Below are 19,675 nucleotides of genomic sequence, written 5' to 3' on the forward strand. Positions count from 1 at the left end.
AGCACAGTGCTTGTAGGTGCTTATTCCCTCCCTCCCACCTTGCTAATCAAGGAACCCAAATTAGGACCTGGGAACCCCAGAGAGTGCGTCACTATTAAAAACTAATCTCTTCTTATTAAAACTCATTAACTAAAGGTTTCCATACTTTAACATTAGGTGCCGTGGATTAAGTTCAGAATTCTTCTATATATTTCTCTATTACAAGGATTTTTTTTTCAGTGGCATTAGCTTATACAAAAGGATAAACACAGCATTTTGCTTTCTAAAACATTCGTTTTTGGGGCGCTAGGTGGCACAGTGAATAGAGCACTCACCTTGGAGTCAGGAGGACCTGAGTTCAAATGTGATCTCAGACACCTAACACTTACTAGCCATGTGACCTTGGGCAAGTTACTTAATCCCAATTGCCCTGCCTTCCCCCCTCCAAAAAGCAAAAAAGAAAAAAAATCTTTTTCCTTTCTAAAAGTTTAATAGTGAAGCAAAGAAACTATATTTGCTAACTGTTGAAACTGTACACACTCATTACAGCATTTTCAGATATAATAGTTGAAAGTTAGGGGTAGAATTCCATCTATAGTTTGCTTCCTCCATTCCACCTATCATTTGTTCCAGAGTTGCAGAAAATAGAGGACAGAGCTACCACAAGATATTGGATGTTGGCTGTTTATAGTAGATGTATGTCCTTTCTTGAGAAGGGTATTAAATGTGAGGCATTGCTATAATTATTTCAGATTTATTTTAGAAAATAACTTCAGTGTCTTAGTCAAGTGCCTCTACCAGACCTTGTGCCCCTTCCTCCTTCATCCATCAACTGTATTTATCTCCCATTAACTTCAGCTTTCCATTCTATATCCAGGTTACTTGGTAGAGCACCTCCTACTTTAAAGTCTTTTCTAGAACAGTATATATTTCTCTTTCTTCCAGTCATATCAAGAACTTCTTCATTCCCAGAAGCTTTCCTATGTGAACTGTTCTGTTTTAAATGCTTTTTTCAGGACACTATGCCTAAAAGTATATCTCTCTCTTTTTTTTTAAAGACCTTTCATTGACTCTCTTCTACTTAAGGAGTAAAATCTAGGTTCCTGCAAATCACTGTAGTTCTGTGCAATGTGGTTCATTTTTTTAAAAACATAGTAGGAAAACCTAAAACTTTAAGTAAGAATAATGAAAATGAACTAATTCTGGCAAATTTAACTAAGTGTTATTAGATTTTATAGGTTTAATATGAATACAAATTTTCCATAGTTAAGAGATACCTCCTGGGGGTGGCTAGGTGGTGCAGTGAATAGAGCAGTGGCCCTGGAGTTAGGAGGACCCCAGTTCAAATCTGGCCTCAGACACTTAACACAAAAACTAGCCGTGTGACCTTGGGCAAATCACTTAATCCCAGTTGCCCTCCAAAAAGGGAAAAAAAAAAGAGATACCTCCTGTTACTCAATTTGCGTTTTTATTTTATTTTTTTTAACTTGCTCAAGGTTACATGGCCAGTTATTATCTTTATGTGGGTGCCAAGTATTGGAGGCCGGAACCAATCCCAGGTCTCCCGACACTGGGGCCGGCGCTCTTACTCACTGTGCCACCTGGCTGCCCCTAAGCAATTGGGGTTAAGTAACTTGCTCAAGGTTACACAGCCAGTCATTTTGTGTGGGTGTTAAGTATCTGAGCCCGGAACCAAACCCAGGTCTCCCGACTCTGGGGCCAGCGCTCTTACTCACTGAGCCACCTGGCTGCCCCTCAGTTTGCATTTTTAATAAGAAAATAATAACATTTTTCTAACATAATTTTCCCTGGTTCCCACCTTATTTTGAATAATAACACATGAATGAGTGTCTCTATGAGAGTGAAGGAAATTATGTCGTAAGGTTAAATTAGTATTGCATGGGTCACCTCAACCTAGAATTATTCTCCATTTGTTTTTTTTAGGATGATGCATTGCAGCTCTGCAACAAAATAAGTGATGCCATTGACCAAGTGGACCACATATTCACATCAGAGTTTGATACTGAAGTCGATGACTTAGAGTCTGCCACCCTGCAGCAGTACTATCGTGAAGCCATGATTCAGGGTTACAATTTTGGTTTTGAGGTAAATGCAGGAAAATAAGACTTGAGCTTGGGAAAGCCCATAACTAACTGTAGCTGAAATATTCTAAAATTCAATTCATGGTCAACCTGAAACTTGGTTTTAAGTTCTTACTTGCTTTGAGTGAATGTCTGAAAACTTGAGTCCTTGACTTTTTTTTTCTTCTTTTCAAATAGGGGCAGGGGTTGGGAAGGAAGAAGGGAATAAGATTTCTTTTCCAAATATATTTTATGTCTTGAAATAGAAATACAAATTTTCTACGAAAGTGGTCCACTGTGGGGTGCCTAGGTGGCACAATGAGTAAAGCCCTGGCCCCGGAGTCAGGAGGACCTGAGTTCGGTTCCAGCTTCAGACACTTAACACCCACACAAAAAAACTAGCCGTGTAACCTTGGGCAAGTTACTTAACCCCAATTGCCCTCCAAAAGGCCAAAAAAAAAAAAGTGGTCCACTGAAAAAAACCTACCTATATGTACAGAATATTCTTTTAATTATATTGAGTTAGTTTGAACATTTTATATAACTTACTCATAATTCATATAACTAAAATTCATACTATTTACATTTTTTAGGTTATAGAATACTGACAGATGTTTACATTATGTGGTAAAAATATTATCTTAGGTGAATAATTTTTACTTATAAGTGATGATCTCTCAATGCAACTTTTGAGATCATTCTTCATCACATCATAGAACAGATTCATGATATAATGGATAAGAAAGCTTGTCTTGGAGCCAGGAAAACCTGGGTTTAAGCCCTGTCTCTCTTTTTTTTTTAAAGCAATTGGGGTTAAGTAACTTGCACAAGGTTACATGGCCAGTTATTTTGTGTGGGTGCTAAGTATCTGAGGCTGGAACCAATCCCAGGTCTCCCGACTCTGGGGCCAGTGCTCTGACTCACTGCTCCACCTGGCCGCCTCTTAAGCCCTATCTCAGACTGTCTCTGTGACCCTGGGCATGACCACTTGGTGCTTCAAGCAATTTTCAAAGACTACATTTGCAGATGAGATGACATAGGTAGAGGGAGTGTCCTAAATCAGTGAAATAAGAGGTCTAGTACTTATCTCTAGTCATAATAATTCTCCCTAATCTCATTATGGATACCATTTCCTAGAAATTCTCTTTATTTCTTATTTAAAAAAAATTTTTTTTGTTTATTATTTCATGAGGAAATAATTTATCATTTGTTAGTCTCTCTCCAAAGTATAGTACTCTTAATGACTATCTTGTGTTTTAAAATATACAAATTATTGAAGAACATAGGTTTGTAGATTTAGAAGCTACCTTAAAAATGATATAATCAAATGAGATAACATGTAAAAGTGCTTTGTAAACTTCAAAGCACTAAACAAATTGTATCTATCATCATCGCCCTCATTTAAAAGAGGAAGAAGCTGATAGCCAGGGAAGTGAGTTGATGTCCCCGGTTGACATAGCCAGTAAGTAGTGCACCTGGCCTCTACATCTGAATCTGATGTGGAATTGATGGAACATGCTGCCTCGAGTCCGGAAATGGTTTGAGATCCTGCCTGTGAGACTTAATAGCTGTGTGGCCATGGACAGATCACTTAACTTCTCTGCACCCAGCGAAGGAATTAGGGAATTTTCTTCATTCATTTTCATATACAAAGTATTAAAATGGAATTAATAGATTTGGGAAATAGGATTACTCTTTTCATGTTAAATAAAACCAGTGTTGTATGAGGAAAGAGAGGTGGACTTGCAGTCAGTCTGACATATAAGTCTTGGCTCTGCTACTTATTTTCTGGATGACCTTTTACAATAACCTAATCTCTGAACCTCAGTTTCTATATCTGTAAATGAAGGATATTTATTTTGTGCTATGGACTTCACGTAGTTTTTGTGAGGGAAGTTTTTTTGCAAGCCCGAAAGCAATATAATGTGCATATCAGGAATGTGAATACACTCATATGATTTCATGTATATGTGTGTAATTACTACTGTTTCTTTTAATGTTTCAGATACTGTATAATGGCTTTCTTGCATTGAAAAAATTATACATTTTCAAGGGGACTGATAATAGTCTAGGAGATTCAGGTTACAAGCAATGTTAAAATTTTATTATAGTTGAAATCCTATTGATTTTTAGTATAATTTAACTTTCAGTATCATAAAGAAGTTGTTCGTCTGATGTCTGGAACATTTAGACAGAAGATTGGAGACAAATATATTAGCTTTGCCAGAAAGTGGATGAATTATGTGCTAACTAAATGTGAGAGTGGTCGAGGCACCAGGCCCAGGTAATGCTCAAGTGGATTTCTTTTGTTTGTGAATCAAATAAGCTTATTGCCCAGTTCTTAAATATTAAGTGAAAATTGTCTACAGATATTGTAGAGATAAAGGAGTCTTTTGTCATGCTGGTATATAGATAACAAAGATAATTTTAACATGAAATCTTTAAGCAAACAAAAACTATTTTAAAATGTATTTTTATTATTTAAAACTGGATTATGAATAAGGATTTTCATATCTTTACTTGGAAATATTTTCAGAATCCAACAAGATTATTTTGGTGGAGTTAATATTTCCATAAATAAGTTAAAATTCCATTGTATTTCCTAGCTGTTTATTTGTAGTTATTGAATTCTTTTAACAGGTGGGCAACTCAAGGTTTTGATTTTCTGCAAGCCATTGAACCAGGCTTTATTTCAGCACTTCCTGAAGATGACTTCTTGGTATGGAATTACTGTTTATATAATTTTTAAATTAGTGTAGATGTTAAGTGTTCTTTGAATATACCTCAATTTTTTTGTTGCTCAGTATTTTATAACAATAAACTTCATACATATTCAATACTTGTCTTTTCTCATTTTATGCCATTTTTGTACCACTCACTAGATTAGGGTTATGGTATATGGATATCCCTTCTAAAACACCACATTGCCAGTTTCTCTCATGATACTCTGGTTGTAGAGGCACTTGGTATTTATTGACTCTTTAATGAAGAAGACAAAATTTAGTTGAATAAGTTTGATATCAACATTTAATTTCTTGCTAGATATTACACATTATTATGTTGTTCCCTTAAAATTAAAACAAAGCAAAGGCATTAAAATAAAAATATAGACATATACTTTATTCAGAATTAGAATTCAAAATTAGGAGAGATTATTTTTTGAACATCATTAACAAAGACTGATTATTTTATGGCACTTACATTGAAAATAACAAATTTTATCTCTTCCCCTTTGCTTTGGTTTCTAGAGTTTACAAGCTTTGATGAATGAATGCATTGGTCATGTGATAGGAAAACCTCACAGTCCTGTTACAGGTTTGTACCTTGGTAAGATATAGCAGCTAGCAGCAATTCTTTGGAGACAGTCTAACTTGAGTGAATTGATCAGATGATTTAATCTTCTGTGTTCTGTCATTAACATATAAAAAGTTTCATCTTTATTCATTAACATAAAAAGTTTCATCTTTAACATATAAAAAGTAAGTTGGTCATAAAAATATGTAGGAAGAATTTAAGTAAACATGACTTAACTGCAAACAGACTTAAAGGATTTTGGTGCACGATAAGCTCAGCCTTAAGGCCAAAGTATGACATGTTTGCCAAAGAGGCTAATTTTAGGCTGCATCATGCATTCATTTATTACTACCATCATGGTGGTCAGAATAAGGGTACTAATAATCTTATTGTGCTTTCTTCTTAGTACTGGTCTGGACAGTCTAGAGGTCATCCAGACAAGGGCTAGAACTGGAAACTATTCTGTATGAGGATCAATTGAAGGAACTGGAGATATTTAGCATGATAAGGGCTTATGTGTAATTATATGGTCCTATCTTCAAATATCTGAAGGTCTTTCCCATGGGAGAAGGAAGATACATATTTTGTTTAAATCTCGAAATTAGAACTAGAACCAGTGGGTGGAAGTTGAAAAGAGGTAGATTTTGGTCTTGTATAAGGAAGTACTTTCTAGCAATTAGAGGTGAAAAGGTGTGAGAGCTCCCATGTGGAGGAATACACATCAAGACTAGAAGAATCACTTCTGGAACATGTTATAAAGGTACTTTAAATGTAATATGACATTAGACTGATGGTCTCCAAGGACCCTTCTAACTTTTGGATTATTTTATTAGAAATATTAACATAAAGATAATTCAGGGGTGATATCAATGTAATGGTCTCTTTGTGACCCTATTTGGGGTTTTCTTGGCAGAGATACTGTAGTGGTTTGCCATTTCCTTCTCCAGCTCATTTTATAGAGAAGGAAACTAAGGCAAATGGGGCTAAGTGACTTTCCTAGGGTCACATAGCTGGTAAGTGTCTGAGGCCAGATTTGAACTCAGGAAGACTTCAGGCCAGTTGCTGTATCAATCATTATAACACCTGGCTGCCCTATACACAATATAATAAATAATTTTGTCATTTTGTTTTTTAGCATTAAGTTTTAAAAAGCACTTTATGTCCATTACCTAATTTGTTCATAACAACAACACTTTTATTTGAATGGTGTAATTATCACTTTGAGGAAGCAAAAAAGCCCTGGGCATAAAGTCAAGAAAGAGTTGGGTTGGAATCTTCCCTCACCTATTAGGTATTTGGGACAAGTCACCTAACTTCTTGGAGCCTAAGTTTCCTTATCTGTAAAATGGTGATAAAGACACTTGTAGCACAGCCTTGATGTGATGAGCCACAAGAAAATGTGTGCGCATTGCTTCGTAAACCTTAATGCAATATAGAAATGTAACCCATCATTATTCTCATCTTCTGGATGAAAAAAACTGAAAATTACCTAAAATGAGATTGACGTAAAGTTCTAATGAATAGTAGAACTGGATTTGGAACCATGGTCTCCTGATTCGAAAGCCAAGCCTCTTTCAGTCACACCACAGCTCAGTCCACACATGGTTGGTTACTCAGGTCTACAACGGGTACCTTGGTATGATACAGGTACAAACATGAAATAGCCCCCCAGGAGCTTCAGATCTGTCAGGAGCACCCACCTGTGCACATACAAATCTGTACAAAGTGACCAGGAGGTTGTTTCTGAAGAGAGATGAGCAGCAGGGGGGCGGGGGGGGGGGGGTCAGGAAAGGCTATAGATAGGAAGTAGTAATTGAAAGAAGGTGGGGGCTTTAGCAGATCTGAGGGGAAGGTGCCTTTGTGATGCATTGTCCTCAGGAAGCATGGAGGGTGAGGCAGGACTGTGAAGTTTGCAAAGGGGGTTGGAGCCAGGTTGGGAAAGCCTGTCATTGCCAATCAGATGAGTTTGTGTTTGAACCTAGAAGTGATAGGGAGCCATTGGAGCTTACCAAGTTGGGGAGTGGCACAGTCAGACCTGTGCTTCAGGAATATCCCTGTCCCAGTTTCCTACAGAGGATGCACGCCTTTGAATCCCTTTCTTTTCATCTGTTTCTTTGCATACGTCATGCCTGTGGAAGGAGAGGTACGGGGATGAACATCTCTGCTCTCATGGCTGGGGCCACCCAGGAGCCAACAAGACTATTTTCCTTTGTTTAAAAAGTGCTGTGCCTTTTCTCTCAGACTACTTTCCCTATACTTAGTCCCCTGTTCTACCAGTACTCATTGGTAAGAACATTGTTATACAAAATTGGATGTGTTATGCCAGTGTTGATTGTTTGTTTGTAATTTTTACTTTGTAGCTTTACAGACAAAACATGGCAAAACCAAAAAAGCCTGGCTAATTGTAGACACTCATCCTCTTGGCTGTCTCTGTTCCTATGTTCTAGCTCATTAGTCTCCAGATGTTCTAAGTAGAGGGCCTCTCTCTCTCTTTCCCCTTCTTGGAGTATACTGGGTGGTGAGGTGCGGTGTTCCTGGGGTTAGGTAACCAACCTAAGGGGCCTAGATTGGATTTGAAAGAGGATTTAAATAAATCAATCCACAAACAAATGAATAAAAGAGGCACCTAGGTGGAGAAGTGGATAGAGCACTGGCCCTGGAATCAGGAGGCCCTGAGCTCCAGTGGGGTGGCTTGAGTCACCTTCCTGCCAATAGCTTGGTTGATGACATACCCCCTGGGATCTAGCCCCAGCCTTCACTTTGGAAATCAGAGAGAGGTTGCTGGTGTTTTCTTATTCATTGAACACTGCACTGTGTTACGGTAGAGTGAGCATCAGGTTGGGAATCAGCGTTCTGATGTTTGAATTTTGACACTGCTACATACATAGTTTTGTGACATGGAACAAATTAAAATTTTACTCCAGTTTTGTAGGCCTCAGTTTCTTTATTTAAAGAATAAGGAGGCCGGATTAGATAACTCTCTAAAGTGACCCTTTGAGCCTCCAAATCTGGAGTCTTATGACTTGGGTAGGTACTGCTACTCTGTAAAGTCTGTAAATGTTGAACTAAAAAACAAAGTTCATTCCAGATCAGAAATCTATGATATAGCACAGGAATTGAATGTTATAATGCATTATAACTTTCCGTTTACGAAATGTTCTTACTCATTGCAAATTTAAATGAGCAAATATTTTAGTACCTGTGGTATACCTAGGAAAGACACTGTGATGTATATAGAATGGCATACTTGGAGTCAGGAAGCCCTAATTTCAAAGCTCATTTCTGACCTTCTGATCTCAGCTCTGGCTTCACATCTCAACATCTATGTGACTTTGGCAAATTACAGCCTCCTCTGGGCAGGGTGTTTCCTCATGTTTAAAACAAAGGGATTGAACCAGATGGCTTCCTATGTCTCTTCTAGGTCTATAGCTATATTCCAAGTCTATATGCATATGTTTATATGTGTAGTTTAATTTTGTTCATTCTAATAAGAATTATTTTTAATTTACCAGACTGACCTTTTACTGTTGAATACCTTCATAGTTTGTTGTCTTTTTTAACTCTAGCAGCTATACATCGGAACAGCCCCCGTCCTGTGAAGGTGCCCCGATGTCACAGTGACCCTCCCAACCCACATCTCATTATTCCAACTCCTGATGGATTCAGGTATTTGGTGTTTCCACCAGTCATTCACATAATAAACTCTCCTTTACAGAACAGGTTAAAACCAGTGAGACTGCTGGATGCTTGCCTCTGAAATCTGAAGTATTTTTTCCTGCTGCTCTTTTTCATACATTTTAGAAAACTGTTACTTCCATTATCTTGATGGTATATTTGCAATTATGTAGCTGTAACAAAAAGTATTGAAATTTGAGGATAGGCAAGAGTTTTTTCAAGATAATATAACATTAGTCTGCCTTTATGCAAATACTCAAAGAATCTGGTTTTGTCAGTGTGGGCAACTCTAATGATTGCAAACATTCTTTGACTTCATTTAGGAAAGCTGCCCAAGGTGCCCAGAGGTGAAATGATTAGCTAATGAGTATCAGAGGTGGGATTTGAATCCAGGTCTTACTGCCTCCAAGCCCAGCACTTCATCTTCTATGCAGTGTTGCTCTATGACCTTGTGTAGAAATGGCTGCTCTGCGTGTGCTTTCTAGCCTTTCAGCATTCTTTCCTTTTTCTTTCTTTAAGAAAGCAAATTAGTGTTCATTTGACATAGTGAACATTTGAAAGTGAATTTTAATTTAAAAATGGAAGAGTTGACTGTATTTGTTTTTTCTGGTTCTGATTTCCATGTATGTTCTTCCATGGCACACCTGTAGATCAAAGTGTGAGGTTAGAAAATACAGCACGTGAAGCATAAGATCCTTGAATGTGGTGGCATTTCTGCATCTTTACAGTTGTGATCTTCAACTTTCAATAGGCTAGCTTTCATTTTGCCATTTTGGGACTGCTTTTAGAAGCGCAGTGATTTTTTTTGTTTGTTTTAAACTCTCTTAGTGAATTAAAAAACAATTTAGGAATTTTTTTTTTAAGACAGCCTGTCAAACTGAATCTCAAAGAGAAATCATATATTTTTTAATTCTCTTTTTCATTATTCACCTTAATTTCAAATTTAAAAACAATTGACAATCCAGGCCTTTTTCCAGTTGTATTTCCTGAAGTTTTCCTTCTTATCACAGCACTCGGAGTGTGCCTTCTGACGTGCGGAACCCCTGCAGTGCTTCTGCCAGTCGCCCAGCCCCAGCCGGCAGCGACTCTGCTCCGCCCAAACCTGTCAGCAGTACAAATGATAACAGGTAGTTCCACCCTGCCAGTTTCATCTCTGTTGCCATCCCAGATGCAGTCTGCTTTTAGTTGACATGAGGTGTTTAAAAGTGGGACTTGCCTCAGACATGGGATCTGGACTTCTGGATGAGGGTCACTTCTGCCCTCCCTGTTCCTGGGGGCTGCACAGGTTCATTTTTTCTACCAGGATAGTTAGGTAATATGGTCACTTTTATTTCTGGCAGGGTTTGATGTGAACCAAAATACACTAAATTATCTGCTATTAGAGATAACACCAAAGAGCAAAGAATATTTTTCACAGTGGAAAGTGCTTTGGAATATTCAAAGAGTTTGCTGTTGAGTAATTCAGAGAGATTCTTTAGCTAATAATTTGTAAAGTGTTTCTTTTTAGAATCATTCTAAGGATATTATTAGTTTCCTTTAAACCTTATCTTAGAAAGTAAAATATGTTCCCCTTTGAATTTAATTAATTATTGGTATAGAATGGAATTTACTAGGTAGTAAATCACAAAATCAAATTAATACATAAGTTTATATTTTCCCTCACTTGAATGGAATTGGGATGCATTTCTTAGTTATCAGAATCAGCAAGTTTCAGAAAAGTATGTCATCTGAATAAACAAGTAATAATAAAGCATCAAAATAAAAAAATTTTAATTTAAAAATAAAGCCTCAAGTGTCTCTTTAGCAGCTATTTTGTCACATTTTTATCATAAATTTTTAATACAGATCTCACCACTTATGTTCACATGTACATAGACTAGAAAGGATAATTGATCAGGCAGTTGATTTAGCCACATCCTCAGGCTTGGATGGGGGATCTTAGAACTGGAAGGAATCTGAAAGTCCATTTTGAACAACCCTTATATATAAATACTTGTTATAACCTTTCCCAAAGTAGTCATTTAATTGGCTTAAAAATCTTCATTGTTGGGAAATGAACTCACTGTCTCAGAAGCAACCCTTTCTTCTAACAAATATAATGATATATGTGTGCCCTAGCAAAACTATTTAGATTGGGTTAAGAGGAGAAAAGAACTTTTGTATATGCCTCCACTTGTAGACATAGTATTTTGCTATTTTTAAGGCATGGTGGATGACCTCAGAATTTGAAATGGGCTAAAGAATTAGCACATGCTTTATGAAATTCGCATCCAATTTTGTATTTGTAGCTTTTGATTCAAATTAAATATTACTAATGTTTCAACAGCATTAAATTTCTGAAGCTAAATAATAAAAATTTAGTACAGATTGTAAATTGTATATTAAAAAAAAGATAACTTTGTGAACTCTGAGATTTTTCCCATTTGTTATTCAAGGCACCTCACAGAAGCTATTTCCTTATTTGTTCTCATAATATCTCTGTACAGTATATAGAAGAAAATAAAATATCCGTTTTATAATTGATGGAACAAATAAAGGTATGGTAAAAATTACTCCCCAGAATGCAGTGCTAAAACTTGTGTATACTTTTTCTTAGTCTGATATTTCTGTCAAATTAGATGATAGATATTTTGACTCATATGTTGAAAAGGCTCATGATTTTTGGTAAACATGACCACCTTTCCCCCCAAAAAAGATAGCTTGACAGTTTATAATTTAATGCAATTAATTACACTTTTATATCACTGACCATAGAGACTTCCTGTTATAGTGAAAAATATATGGAAAACTTACATAGAGTAGGTAGGCATTGAAATAAGAAAAGCTTTTATATGATAACATTTTTATTTGACAGTTTATATAACATCTTTTGTAGTATTTTTATATATTTTCATTTATTTGACCCTGTGGCATCCCTGTATGGCATATAAGAAATCACATGAAACAGAGATGCCATGGGATTTTCTTATGGTCATTTAGTTGCATTGTTTAGGACTAGACCTCATGTTGGTCTGTTTACTCTAGCATTTTTTCCTTTTTTACTAGTAGTTTCAACCTGGGTTCATAATGACAGTAATATTATGTGATGACAGTAATATTATGTGGCATTTACAATTTTGCAAAGTTCTTTCCAAAAGCTCAGTAAAGTAGGTTGCATAAGTGGAGTTACTCCCATTTTCTACAAAAGTGCTGAAGCAGTCTCTTGAAAAAAATCTCAGGAATTTGGAAATAATTCGATTCATGTCTACTCACAAGTTTACATCAGACATTTGTACTGTATGTTGGGGTTCTGAGAATTGAAAAATAACGAGAAGGATTCTGAGGCATCAGAATTTTTAAAAATCACTGATATAAATGACACTCCCTTACACCTGCCTGCCATATGAAATAAGAGCACAAATGCTACCATACTTCATTAAACCCCTCTGTCAGTGTAACACAGCCACCACAATAACTTCCATAGACTCAGATTCTGATGTCGTCTATCTTGTTTTGTTCTTGTTGATTTAAATTCTTATATTAACTTTTATCTTCATAAATACTGATTTAACTTCTCTTGAAGCAGTCCCTTTGTGCACTTGAAGAGTAGTTGATTTTGTTCTAAACAATGATAGATTAGATTGCCCTCTCGCACTTTTGCTTTGCTACACTTTTTAGTATTTTTCTTTTGTATGCTTTCCTTGTCCTGGGTTCATCTGTTAGATCTTCCTGTGACTGATAATCTAAATAAAATGAAAAAAAAAAATGATGTAGGTGTCATGGTAGCATATTTAAGTATACCTGGGATCAAGACAATTGTATGTATTTTCATTCCTGGAGTTCAGACTCTGAAGAGTTCCTAAAATTAATCAGTGAAAATTATTTTATACACACACACGTGTGTCTGTGTGTGTGCATATGTATTTATTACATATACACAAATGTGCATGCATACACACATCATGCAGAGGACTCCATAAGGAATTGTTAGGTGACACACAAGAAATGGACACTTTCAGATGAGGTTATTTGGTTCTCTTCACTTCAGGTGGAATTAACATTTTCAGGAAAGTTTCTCAGAGCTTATTCCTGTGTAAGTACTACTGAACTGATGGAGCTCAATGTTTAAAATGTTGAAACAGGGGGTCCAGTGTTCCAGAAAATGATCGTTTGGCTTCCATAGCTGCTGAATTGCAATTTAGATCATTGAGTCGACATTCAAGCCCCACTGAGGAGCGAGAAGGTGGGTATGCAAGTACTTGTTACGCAATTCTCAGATTTGGATGATTCCAGTAGTTCCTTGCAATGTTCCATTTCTTGTTACCTCCTAATGAAAAGGTGGTCAGGGAGGGTAGTTGTCAATGAGGGGAAAATTGAGAAGATAAAGCAATATGAAGTGCTATTTTTCAAAGAATGAAAGTGCATAAGATTGTTTTTACGATTACATGCATATTTTATATGTACACTTTTTTTCAAATGCTTTATTAACTTCTGGTTTACATCATTCATTTCCGCCAGATTTTGAGTTACAAATTTTCTCCCCGTTTTTCCCCTACCCACCGCCCCAAAATAACAGTCCCACAGGATAACCCCTCCTCTAATCTGTTCTCTCCCATATCTTCTCCCATACCCCCTTCAACTTTTCCAGTAGGGCATGGTGGTTCTCTATGCCCCAGAAGCACACTCTTTTAAATCTTGTTTTTTCAATGATTGAGTTTCTGTTATAGTTTTAAAAAGTTAAAGTGACATTATTCATATTTTTGCTAATATATTAAAATGCTACTATAAAGTAAATTGTCCAAGGAAAGGTTAAAAAAGCCAGGTTACATATGAAATAGCAGTACAGCATTACTGGGACTTATAAAAAAAAAACAACACATTCTTAGGGGCCAAAGGTGGATATAATTTTGAACTCTTGTGCTTCATGGTTTGTGCGATAGTGTTAACTTTAGTTTCCTGTTCATACTTATAATTCTCTAACCTACTGACAGTTTATTAGTTTGATGACTTTTTCTAGTGGTTTTAGAGAGGATTTTATCATTCTTAAGTCAAACTTACTCAAAGCTAAGAATCAGTTTGGAGAAGTATTGTTCATTAACCAGTGCCATTCAAGGTTCCAAAATTATCGTCATGGTAGTAGTGTTACATTTTGATAATTACTCATACATTAGAATGTAAGTCAAAAATATTTCTTTCAGAGCCTTCATATCCAAAAGGAGATTCAAGTGGGCCAACACGGAGAAGTTGGGAGCTTCGGACTCTGATAAGCCAAAATAAAGGTAAGAAGGAATATTGCATTTCAGATTCTCTCATCATAATCTTTAAGTGTGAGAAAAAGTAATTGAACTAAAGTGTACTTTGGCTTCTAAACTTTTTATATCTATGATTTGTTATTTTTAGGCATAACAATTTTTTTTTGCTTTTTTTTTCTGGAGGGCAATTGGGGTTAAGTGACTTGCCCAAAGTCACACAGCTAGTAAATGTGTCAAGTGTCTGAGGCTGGATTTAAACTCAGGTCTGCCTGACTCCAGGGCTGGTGGTCTATTTACTGCGCTACCTAGCTACCCCATATAACAAAAATTTTTTAAAAGATGACTTTTTTTAAAAGCACAAATTTTTAGGATGCAGTCTTATGCTTTTGATTATCATATCATCTTATAGACCTTTCCCCTAAGTAAAATGACTACAGAATTCAATACAAGGGATAGGAAAAAGGATTTTTTAATTTTTTTTTTTTGCTTTTTGGAGGGCAGTTGAGGTTAAGTGACTTGCCCAAGGTCACACGGCTATTTTTTGTGTTAAGTGTCTGAGGCCGAATCCGAACCCAGGTCCTCCTGACTCCAGGGCTGGTGCTCTATTCACTGCACCACCTGGCCACCCCAGTAAAAAGGGGCGGTTCATTGCTTTCATTATAAAAAAATGATCAACAAATTTTTAGAATGCCTGGTAGATTCAGTATATTGTGTTAGAAAAATAAATTGTTTTTCATTCCTACTCTCAAGCAGCCAGTGTAAATGATGACATAAGACACACATCAGCTGTCTCATTATCTTTTTATATATATGCCAGATGATACTTTAAAAGGCAGTAAGGAGTTCAAGAAATAGAATGATTGTCAAAAGATACAGTATTTGGGGATGATTTCAGTAGAAACGGTGGGCCATGAAAAAAAGGATAAGACTTAGATAAGTGGAGATGAAATTAAAAACTTAAATAAAGGGGGCGGTTAGGTGATGCAATGAATAGAGCACAGGCCTGGAGTCAGGAGGACCTGAGTTCAAATCCAGCCTCAGACACCTAACACTAGCTGTGTGACCTTGGGCAAGTCACTTAACCCCAATTGCCCTACCTTCCCCAAAAAACTTAAATAAACTGACTAAACATTTAACATCCTACTATGTAAATTACTATGCTTGGTATTAAGGAAACAAAGATGAAAAATGATAATTCCTACCCTCATGTCACTTATACTTGGTGTGTGGGGATAAGAAATATGTATAATGTGATGAGGCAAAGGAGAGATACAGACTAGTTCTAAGAAAATTTGAGGCAGCAGAGATTACTGTTAACTAGAATTTCAGAAAATAAACTAAAGTGGTTACTGTAGACTGAGAGGAGATCAGGGCCTATGCTGGTGTGATCATCATGTTTGAGGGTCGAGAAAGTGAGTTGAGAGATGTTGTAGAGATAGAATTAACAGGATATGAGATTTAAGTGAGGAAAAAGAAGGGTCAGGGGTGACTCTGAGGTGGTGGATCTGGATGACTGAGAGGATGTGGCTCCTATGAAACAGAAGTGGGGGAAGACAGGGAGTTCTGTTTTGGACATGTTGAGAAACTAAGGGAACATGTTGATGGGGCTGTCCATCCTACCAAAGTATAGGGTTCTAAATAGAAGACTGAGAACCATCAGGCCTTCTAGGTAAAGAAGTAGCATAAATAAAACACAGAGACAAGAATATACCCTGCAGTGTGTTTGGGAAAACATAACTAGATCTGTTGAGATGCAGGTGTCAATTTATGTAGACCCGTCCTCAGCCCAGTGATTAGCCATTGCAACTCTGTTCTTTGTCATATTACTCTTCTTTTGTCCCATCTCAGCCTTGGATAACTCTCACCATCTACTTCATCTGCTTTCAGAAACAGCTACAGGGGCGGCCAGGTGACGCAATGAGTAAGAGCGCCGGCCCCGGCGTCAGGAGACCCGGGATCGGTTCCGGCCTCAGATACTTGGCACTCACACAAAAATAACTGGCCGGGTAACCTTGAGCAAGTTACTTAACCCCAGTTGCTTTAAAAAAAAAAGAAAGAAAGAAAGAAACAGCTACAGAAGTCATTCAGTACTGCTGATTCAAGTGCATTACAGATTCATGTTAACCAACATCAGCTGCAGCCTCAGTATATAGCAAGGCAGTCCTTAATCTCTCTAACTGATTCCCTGGTCTCACTCCTCCATCCTCCCCCCCCCCCCCCCAAAAGTATTCTAAACTCTTTCTTCCTTAAGCGTCCCCATTCTTCCCTTCCTCCCAGTTAATAACCTTAAATCTTGTTTATTGAAAAAAATTAATGCCATTTGAATGAATGAATGAAACAGTAAGTGCTTACTGTGTGTAAAACACTGTGCCAAGCCCTGGGCATACACATATTAAAGTAAGATGGTCCATCCTCTCAAGCTTACATTCTAATGGAGGAGACAGCACTATAGAAGGTTTTATCTCAGAGTTAAATGGAATAGTGCTGTGTTCCTTAGGGTATGATGGCAAAGCAGATAAAATCATAGTTTGTGGGGGGGGGGTTTTTTATGTTCAACATTTCACAACAAATAACTTTGGTGGCAGAAGCTTTCCTTTTTGGATCTAGGGTGCATCTTCACAAGGATTGCTTTTCAAGATGATGACTGAGGGCTTTAGGCTGGAAACTTTACCTTTCTTAAGGTTCTTGGCTTCAGGGTCCTGGACTCTTTCCATCAGGTTCTGAAGGAAGGTGGTGGTGGTTTAACTTGGTACACACTACCTGTTACCTTTCCATCAGGGATCCCTTGCTGCTTCAGCTAGGCTGGCTTGTCACAGGAGTTACTTCCCCAAATGAGGGTTGAATTGGAGGCAGGACTGGTGGTCAGAGGGGTATTGCCACTTCAGTACTCCTACATCTGTCTGCCTGTTGGTTGCAGTTAGTTGGCAGTTGTTGCTGCTGCTTCTAAGGAAAGTGGGCCTCTTGCCCACAGATTTCTCCCCTCAGTGATGGCTTGTGAGTAATGGGCTGAAAGCCATTTTGAAACTCTGTGACATTGCTTCCCATTTTCTCTCCCCATGTCACTGACAAAAAGGTGGCTCTTCTTGCTTAGGCCAATTTCTCTCCATGTGCTTTTGATCCCATCCACTTTCCTTCAGAAGATTGCATCCTCAGTCATCACTCCCACTCTCTATAATCTTTAATATCTCCATGTCAAATGTTTCCTTTTCTTTTGCCTTCAAACGTTCCCAAGCATCCTCTTGTGGACCTCAAGTGTACCATCATCCCTTTAAATTAATATTCTTTATTGCTCCTTCCTTTCCCAGCCACAATCCTTCAATGTTTACTTTCCATACTTCCACCCTTCTTTTAGCCTCATTATTTAATTGAAACTGCTTCCTACAAAGTTACCAGTGATCTCTTCATTGTCAGGTGTAATGATCTTCTCTTAATCTTTATCCTTTTCTTCCTGACTGTTGCTTTTGATACTCTTTACCATGTTCACCTCCCAAGTACACTTCTCTGAGTTTGCATGATACTATTCTCTCCTGGTCCTCTGCTTGCTTGCCTATCCAATTTTCTTCCATTTGTTTTTTGGTGGCTCATTACCCATATCACACTCCTTAACTATAGATATTTCCCCAAGGTTCTAAACTAGACTCTTTCTTCGTAACTTCAGTTTCCATGGGTTTAAGCAGATGCCATACATATATGCATCCGTACTACCTAATTTGTCTCCTTATGAAGGTGGCTGTTATCATGGAAAACTAATTTTCCCTAGAAATTTTCCTTCTACACTTCTTGTGTATATATATAATTCCCACTGAAAGATTTAAATGTAGTACAAGGTTTTCTCTTTGAATCACTGATTCCCACTCAGATACATGGAATCTAGTTTGATCTTATGACACTGTTCAGCTTTATGGTGGAAAAGGACCCCACACTGGACAGCATAGAAACCTCAGACTACACAAAAAGACAACTTGCTACATGGCATTTTGTATTTAACTTAAACAATAAAGCAATTTGTGAATATATCTTGTTTGACTGCAGTAATGTTTACATGTTTCCTTCCTTAGACTGTGAGCTCCTTTGTTCCCATTTCCAGGGTAATAGCACATGGTACTCTTCATAAATGCTGGTTAACTGGCTGGCATGGCTGTCAGAGTACTTTTCCTTAAGCACTGCTCTGACCATGTGACTCCCTTAGTGAACCAGCTTCAGTGGTTTCCATTGCCTCTACAGTCGAGTGTAAACTTGCCTGCTTAGTTTTTTAAATTCTTCACAATATGACCCTATTTGACCTCATTCTCATCCCATATACTCAGCTATCTGGTCAAATGGTCCTTCTCTCTGTTCCTCTCACTCCTGTCTCTGTACTTTGGCGTTGGCCTTACGTGCCTATAATGTATCTCCTGTCCTTTGGCTCTGAGAGTCTACATTCCCTTTAAGGTGTAGCTCAAGTGCCATCTTCTGCTTCAAGCTCTTTATTGGCACATTTTTAAGTGGCCTCCCTCTCAAACCACCTTGTATTGAACTGCTTTGTATAAATGTGTATTTATCCCATTTATGTTATGCTGCATGTGTTTTTAATATGTATTTGTCTCCCCTATTAGAATATAAAGTTTTATCCTTACAAGTAGGGGTTTTATTATTTTGTGTACTTGTATCCACACTGCCAAGCACAACGCAAGACACACAGTTGACCCCTAATAAATTCTTATTAAGTGTGCTTGATTGACAGTTGCAGTAAAATGGGAGATGAAGATCTTAGCTAAGAGGTTGGGGGGAAGAGTGTATAGAGGCAGGTTTGAGGAGAGACAGGGAAATTTGGGCCAGCCACTGTGGGTTATCCTAGAATCAGTTAGGAAGGAGTAAAGAATTTACCTTGCTGCAGTGAATGCCTCACTTGTAATAGAACCAGTGAGCATGATTATATGCCTTCTGGTTTGTTCTGTAGTAGCAGTGGGTAAGATCGTGTAGTGTTGAACTGGTTAAACCATCCTTTTAGGCTAATTACAATACCTTTATGTCTTTAATCTGAACTTGTATTTCAAGTTTTGTTATAGCAGCTTATATAGAATTCTATATATAAAACTCCTTTAAAATGTTTTTGTTAGAAATTGGCCTGCAGTGTTATGTCTATGTATATGTTGGGAGTTTGGAACTAATGGATTTGAGGTTTTGTCCTCAGATACTGCTTCTAAACAAGGTCCCATAGAAGCTGTTCAGAAGTCAGTTCGATTGTTTGAAGAAAAGCGTTATCGAGAAATGAGGAGGAAGAATATCATTGGTCAAGTTTGTGACACTCCCAAATCCTATGATAACGTTATGCACGTTGGATTACGGAAGGTGACCTTCAAATGGCAAAGAGGAAACAAAATTGGTAAGGGGGTGGGGAGAAGGAGAAGCAAATAAACTTAGTGTTTATATTTG

The 19,675-nt window shown here is 37.4% G+C and overlaps 1 protein-coding gene across 16 annotated transcripts in view; it reads left to right on the forward strand.

The window, feature by feature from the left end:
* MAP3K4 (mitogen-activated protein kinase kinase kinase 4) overlaps nucleotides 1-19,675 on the forward strand; it is a 207,796-nt gene that overhangs the window by 167,802 nt on the left and 20,319 nt on the right. For 9 of the 16 annotated variants that reach the window (XM_069070389.1, XM_069070373.1, XM_069070387.1 and 6 more), the window contains 9 exons: nucleotides 1,924-2,085; nucleotides 4,211-4,344; nucleotides 4,701-4,779; nucleotides 5,309-5,387; nucleotides 8,921-9,020; nucleotides 10,040-10,156; nucleotides 13,151-13,251; nucleotides 14,207-14,287; nucleotides 19,434-19,625. In XM_069070389.1, coding sequence (XP_068926490.1) covers nucleotides 1,924-2,085; nucleotides 4,211-4,344; nucleotides 4,701-4,779; nucleotides 5,309-5,387; nucleotides 8,921-9,020; nucleotides 10,040-10,156; nucleotides 13,151-13,251; nucleotides 14,207-14,287; nucleotides 19,434-19,625 — 1,045 coding nt within the window. The remainder of the gene's footprint in view (nucleotides 1-1,923; nucleotides 2,086-4,210; nucleotides 4,345-4,700; nucleotides 4,780-5,308; nucleotides 5,388-8,920; nucleotides 9,021-10,039; nucleotides 10,157-13,150; nucleotides 13,252-14,206; nucleotides 14,288-19,433; nucleotides 19,626-19,675) is intronic. The other 7 variants (XM_069070374.1, XM_069070375.1, XM_069070376.1 and 4 more) reach the window with 7 other exon arrangements.

This window comes from Petaurus breviceps, unplaced genomic scaffold (genome assembly GCF_028583685.1).
Source record: "Petaurus breviceps papuanus isolate PSGF00001 unplaced genomic scaffold, PetGlider_PUasm1.0 90808, whole genome shotgun sequence".
In the NCBI taxonomy this organism is placed as follows: Eukaryota; Metazoa; Chordata; class Mammalia; order Diprotodontia; family Petauridae; genus Petaurus; species Petaurus breviceps.